The 7,339-nt window shown below is 33.8% G+C and overlaps 1 protein-coding gene across 1 annotated transcript; it reads left to right on the forward strand.

Moving 5' to 3' along the window:
- The first annotated feature begins 2,674 nt into the window (after nucleotides 1–2,674).
- LOC110902071 (NAC domain-containing protein 2) lies at nucleotides 2,675–4,688 on the forward strand. Its single transcript, XM_022148811.1, has 3 exons — nucleotides 2,675–2,879; nucleotides 3,190–3,464; nucleotides 4,065–4,688. Exons 1-3 carry the CDS (start codon nucleotides 2,675–2,677, stop codon nucleotides 4,686–4,688), a joined length of 1,104 nt encoding a protein of 367 aa, XP_022004503.1.
- The last annotated feature ends 2,651 nt before the right edge of the window (nucleotides 4,689–7,339 follow it).

Here is a 7,339-nt window from a genome sequence, read left to right on the forward strand (position 1 = left end):
GCGTAATTATGCAAATAATGTGCATAATTAGGGTTAACCAAACCCATGCGTAATTATGCAAATAATGTGCGTAAATCATACATTGACTATCATTTTTTATTATTGGGTGTATCAAACACACACAAGAACATAATTTTATTTAGAACTTTAAATGTTATTTAGAAGTTTTATAGATAATATATAGTTTGTAACAATTATATATTAACAACAAAAAGAACAAAAAATATTAACAAACTAAATCTAATACTTAATAAAATGATAAATAAATAAATAAAGCCTTTGAAAAAAAAAAACAAATAGAAAAGCAAACCAAACGTTTACTATAACAGATTAGTATGGAAAAATTATAAAAAATGTCACTTGATCAAGTAACATTACCAAAATGTCACCTTCAAAAGTCCATGGAGTGACCCCTGAACCATGGGAGGCGTCCATCAATGTATGAAAATGGGCTGGCTGGCCAGAGAACTTGTTACAGTCGCTGGAAAACGTGTGCAGTACTGGAGAAGAAACCCTAACCCTAATTTTTCTAAAAACACTGACCATCAACATTTCTTCTGTTCTACCCTATTAATCATAATCATCATCAATATTTCTTCTGTTCTACCCTCTCAATTTCTCTCATTTCTTCTTCTGTTTTGTTTGGTTTGGGGTTTGTGTGGGGTTGTATGGGGTTTCTGCGGGTTGTACAGATTTGTGGTTTCGTTTTGCAAATGTTCAGAAGTTTTATCAAATGTGCGACTGGTTTACTTTTCAATTTTATTGAAATTGTTAATTTGATATTAGGGGTGTCAATGGAAGTAGTAGTGGTGATTGGAAAATGGAAGTAGTGGTCATGGTAATCTGCAGATAGGGGGAGGGAAAGAGTTAGATAGATGTGGTGGTGGTGGGTGGATTCAGTGGTGATGGGGGTTGGTTGAAGAAGGGTTTTATAAGGTGGGAGAAATCAGGATAAAAGGACATAAATGCCCTCACATGATAATCACGTGATATGATTTAACTAGAAAATAAAACTAGGTTAGTGTTAAATGACGTAAGTTGTAATCAGTTTTCCAAATAAAGAATTGTGACTGTAATAACTAAAGTTAAAAGTTATCCATTGTAATCCGATACAAATATGAAGGACGAAAAGTGTAATTTACCCATAAATAAATTATCCAAAATATTAGTTTGTTACAAGAGATAATTAAGTCTTCAAAATATCAGTTTGTTACATGAAATATTTAGGTCATGTTACTCAAAAGTCAAAATATAAATCATCAAAATAGGTTTTAAAGAAAAGAAAACAACCTAAGTGATTCAATTTTGAATAAGAAATATATTTATCATCATTTATTAGAGATATTTTTTTTTTCACAAAAAAATCTGAGACTTCCGCAAGAAATGGATAAAAAATTTCATAGTTTATATATTGCTTTCTTTTCACGGATATCTATACATATAATAAAGTAAACCAATTTGAGACACATGGCAATCAATGAGACTATCTAGAAATCTATTTTCCCTCCTAAAATATAATCCCTTTAGTTTGATAGTTAATCCTAAATTCAAAATAATAATAATAATAATAATAATAATAATAATAATAATAATAACAATAATAATAATAATAATAATAATAATAATAATAATAATCTATCTATATAATAAAAGAAACCAAGTTTGGGACACATTTCATTCAAAGAGGACTCCTTTGATTAATATAATATAATATAGAAATAGATTAATTATTATATAATAGATGATAATATAATATTAAATCGTCAATTTCAAATACATCAAAATATAGAAATAGATTAATTAAAGTAATATATAAAAATCTTCTATCTACTATAATAAAAGAAACCAACTTTTGAACACGTGTCATTCATTGAAGGTATCCTCAAATCTATACTTATCTTATATTAACTAAATAAATTATAAATTAATATTAAATTGTATCATACTTTAATAAAATACTATCTTCAAATCTAAATTGTTAATTTAATATATTTTTAAAACAAATACCTCTCTTTCCAACTTATCTTATATTAAATATATAAATAATAACTTAATATTAAATGTTGTCCTAATTTATTAAAAATATAATTTTTTTTTATTATTTGGTATACAAAATTATATTTATTCAACTCGTGTAAAACGTGCGGTTTTTAACAATTTTTTATTATTTGGTAGATTTTTTAACCCGACTATACACAGGTTTTTAAAGATACGACGTTTTTAGTATTTAATATACAAAATTACATTTATTTAATTTGTGTAATACACATGGTTTTTAAAGATATAACTCTTTTTTAGATCTATACGGGGTTTTTAAGGATGTAATTTTTTTTATTATATAGATAGATTTATTCAACCTGATTATACACGGGTTTCTTAAACATACGACGTTTTTAGTATTTTGTATACAAAATTACATTTATTTAATCTGTGTAATACAAATGGTTTTTAAAGATATAACTTTTTTATTATTTGATATATAAAATTACATCTATTTAACCCGTACAATATATGGGGTTCATAAAGATATAACATTTTATTATTTAATATATAAAATTACATTTATTTAACCCGTGTAATACACGGGGTTCTAACCTAGTATATAATAAAGCAGTACTTTTTTTTTTCATGCATTCAAATCTCCAAATTTTCTAAAACCCTGTGCTCGACGTAAATGGCCGAAGACCAACAAATTGTTCCATACATTCAACAAGAATTGCGTGATTATGATGATGCTTTAGAACCCGGTTATCGCTTTTGTCCAACCGACTCGGAGCTCATCATCTACTACCTTAAACGAAAGATTGAATTAGGCGAACAACCCAGATGTCGGATATACGGTGTTCATGTTTATAGCCACCACCCTAACGAACTTACAGGTATGTGAAGTATAATCCGATCTACCATGCATCTTTCATAATATATAAAACAAAGAAGTATCACCGTAGGCCAAATACACTAGTATTCTGTCGGTAAAGGTGGTTACCAACGAAATACCATTGGTAAACCGCTGTAAAAAATATGGTCATGGTAATTTGGTTTGTGATAAAATATTGATAGACTGCTTTACCGACGACTGATACTTCTTTGTTTAGTAGTGTAATATTTATTTAGTAGTGTAATATTTATTTAGTAGCGTAACACGTTACACTAATCAATTAATCTTTCTTAACAGTTTGTTGATAATAGAACGTTACCGGTCGTGTGAAGGCATATGGTACTTTTTTACAATGAGAGAGCGAAAACACCAGACGGGGACACGAGTGAATAGAAGAACCAAGGACTTTGGGTATTGGAAGTCGACCCAGAAAGATACGAAGGTGTATGATTTTGTGACGAGACGAGTGCTTGGAACAAAAAGACCTTTAGCTTTTTATGACGAGAAGGATCAAAAGACTGAATGGCTAATGTACGAGTATACTTGCAATAATCTAAATATCCCAAATGGAAGCCATTCCAACAAGGTATATTTACTATTTCTACTATTTCCTGTCATAAGCTGATCACTTGATCTTGAAGGCCACAAGCGCCTATCTAACGCAAGCTGCAAGTTAACCAATCTCGTTGGTTAGCAAGGGTATTTAGGCCTATAAACGAACCAAAACGAGCATGAACGAGACTTGCTCATGTTCGTTTGTTTAACTTAACCAAACGAACATGAACACTTAGACAAACCGACTTTCTTTTTCATGTTCGTTTGCTAGGTAAGTGAATGTATTCGGGTTCGTTTATGTTGGTTCATCAATATTCTATACTAGCGTAAATAAATAAATGGAAGGACGTAAACGTAATGGCTCATTACTAATAACTACTAAATGAATAAACGTAAATGAACATATATTAAGGAATATAAATGAATGTTAATGAACAAACATAAGCGGACGTTTACAAACGAAAAAGAATGGACAGGACAAATCCGGCGAACAGTTCACCAACCGTTTGATACGTTTATAGGGCTAAGGGTATTAGCAGTATGAATAAAGAGGAAACCATTTCAACACATATATGTATTATCCTTTTATCTATCATTTGGTTTTGGACCAACTTTTGTTCTATTCTTGTAGATGACGGATTGGGTATTGTGTAAGATATACAAGAAACATTCAACCCAAAGTGTTAATCATAACAATCAGCCGGATCAACAAGTTCAGAACACAAGGAATCAAGAGGAGGCAATTCAACAACAAAACCAAATAAATCAACCTGCAAAGAGACCAAAAGTGTCGACAAATTCCGAAATAAATCAACCAAGCGAACGAGTTCAACATCATGAAACTATTAATAATTTGGGATCTATGTTTCAATCAAACCATCAATCTGTTATTCACAACAATGTGATGGGTGCTCAAGCATTGCGTATTGGTCATGACCAAAGTCAGGGATCAAACACCAATCCCACACTAATCACCATGCAATCGTCGGCTACATTTCAAGACCCTAATCAAGAACAAGTTCAATCTTTTACCGGGAGCTCAACGTGTGAACATTACGATCAGAATCAATGTATGTCAGCTTCAACAAACGTTCATAACACCTACCAAGAAGATAGTCAAACACTAGTCAACATGCAAGGTGGTTATAATCGATCCATGGAGGAGACTGCTACTGATGACAATCTTTGGGACCTACTAGACTATGAGGAATTATTGTCACTTCTTGAAGACGAAGATGGCCACACGATGAATTAAGGAAGAGTACTCTTGAATGCATAGATAGAATCATACCCGAACATTTCGTTTATTCATTTTTGTAATTACGCTTAAGACGCTGCCAAGAATGTGTTGTTGAACATTTTATTACATATAGTGCACGTAGAAATGTTACCAACCAAATTAGGTGATCATTGAGTTTTAAGCTTAAATATGTGGTTTTCCAGATGGCGACTTTCAATAGCTAAAAAATTTATGATTGATTAAAACATATCAGTTATGTTTTAGACTTTAAGCTCATTTACTGTATTGTGTTGTGTACGTAGGTCACAAGTGTCACCTCGACTTTTTAGATGTAAATTACTTTTTTTTTAAAGGCAAATTTCTTTTATTCCCGTTATTGTGGGACTTAAACACAAGATCTTTTTCTCCTAATGTATTTAAAGACTTTGCCTTTACCAATGAACCACCACCCCATTGGTGGTAGATGTAAATTACTTTTTTGCTTAAACAAATGTGCAACTCGCAGATACTTTAATACTTTGATAGACCGATCAAAATGTTTAATTTTAGTACATTTAGAACATATCATGATACGTTTTTTAAACATAACATCATATTTTTTTTAAACCGGTTAGAAATACAAACACAATACAAAACATGCATACATAAAAAGTTACTTTCTAAATAATATGTACACATATAACTAACAATGCTACGACCATGCTCTTATATTAATATTTTAGGTCACTCAACTTTCTTGTTTTATAAAAAAATATAGGGTCTTTTATTAGAGATAAATGATTATAGTAAATAATTATATTATATTATATTATATATCACATGCACTTTAGGAAGTCAATATTTGTTGTAACTATTTCCGATTCTAGCTCCTTGATAGCTTGTACAAATTATAAATATTATTGTTCTCAATGTAGAGAATTGCCTTTTACCAAATTATCTGTGCTGATTTCAATATGGTATCTAGAGCCTATTAACTCTCACGAGTCTTCTTCACAAAATCGATCCTTTTCCTTTTTGTTTCTCTGCCAGTATCAGTCATTTCCATGGCTTCCCAAATCATCCATATAACTGCCTCAACCCACGAGTTTTCTTCACAAAATCGATCCTTTTCCTTTTTTTTCTCTGCAAGTATTAGTCCGCTTCCCAAATCATCCATATAACTGCCTCAACCCATTTTCCTATCAAATTAACCTCCGACAACTTTCCCTCATGGCGCAAACAAGTCCTTTCAACCCTTATCGGTCTTGAACTCGACAAACATATTGTTGGTCTCATTGAACCACCTCCGAAAACCCTTGTCGCTGGTGATGTTACGAAAACCAACCTAGCCTATGTCTAGTGGTTTCGTCAGGATCAGATGGTCACCAGCGCTATACTTGGTAGTTGCTCAGACCAGATCCAACCAGTCGTCTCCTCCGCCGAAACAACTCGTCAAGCCTGGGACTCTCTGAACTCTAGCTATGCGAGCGGTTCTCGGTCACGAATCATCTCCCTCAAGTCCAAGTTAGCCAAAAATCCCAAGGGATCTCGCACCGTTACTGAGTTTTTGCATGATATGAAATCTATCTCTGATGCCTTGGCCATTTCCCAAAGCCCTGTCACCGAAGAAGATCTGGTGGTTCACATCATGAACCAACTCGGCGACGACTACACCAATCTTGTTGCTGCCCTAAAAGCACGGGACACTACCATCTCCTTTCCGGTGCTTTTTGACAAACTCCTTGATCATGAACGAACATTACAAGAGACGACCGCCGTCCCGGTCATTGCCACTGTCAACCAGACGCAACGTCATACTCCTCGGTCCCATGTTAGACCTACTGACCATCGAACAACCAGATCCAACCCCCTGCTTATGCTTCCAACACCAGATCATCCTGGTATGCTCGACCAGTGACCAGGCCAACTCGCAACAACACTTACTGCCACTATTGCAACATCCCCGAGACGAAGGACTGCAGGAAACTTGGTCGTTTTCTAAAAGAAGAAAATGTCACTGGTCATGAAAACTCGTCCTCAGCTTCTATGGTTAATTACACTTCCATGGTTAATTACACGGATGCTCACCCAACAACCATGAACCCAACCTGGATGTGGGACACCGGTGCATCTAGCCATACCGCTTCACAAGCAACCTCAACCTCCATGCCCGTTCTTTCAGAATATGGAGGCCCGGACGAGATCGTCTTAGGTGATGGTAAACCCTTCCCATTACACACACTTGTCAAACAACGATTCACACAAATTCACATCCTCTCCTATTAAATAATGTGTTAATTGTTCTTCATTTGCGCAATAATCTCATTTCTGTTGAATTTTTTCCAATTCATTTTCTTGTTAAGGACCTACGCACGGGGGCGCATCTCATGCGGGGAGTGAACGTTAACAAAGTTTACTATGGACCATCCAAATCCCTTCCTCAACTTAATGCAACAACAACTGGCTCTCTTCTCTCATGGACCACACACTTGGACACCTATCGTTCAAAGTCTTCAAGTCTTCAAGTCCTTAATTACTAAATTAGGACTTCATTGTAGTGTCACATGAGTCTTTTCATTGTAATTCTTGTTCATTGAATAAAAGCCATAAGCTTAGGTTCGGACAAAATTCCTTTGTTGCAACCAAACCATTAAAACTTATTTACTCGGATGTTTGGGACCAGTCCA

This window comes from Helianthus annuus, chromosome 8, assembly GCF_002127325.2.
Source record: "Helianthus annuus cultivar XRQ/B chromosome 8, HanXRQr2.0-SUNRISE, whole genome shotgun sequence".
In the NCBI taxonomy this organism is placed as follows: domain Eukaryota; kingdom Viridiplantae; phylum Streptophyta; class Magnoliopsida; order Asterales; family Asteraceae; genus Helianthus; species Helianthus annuus.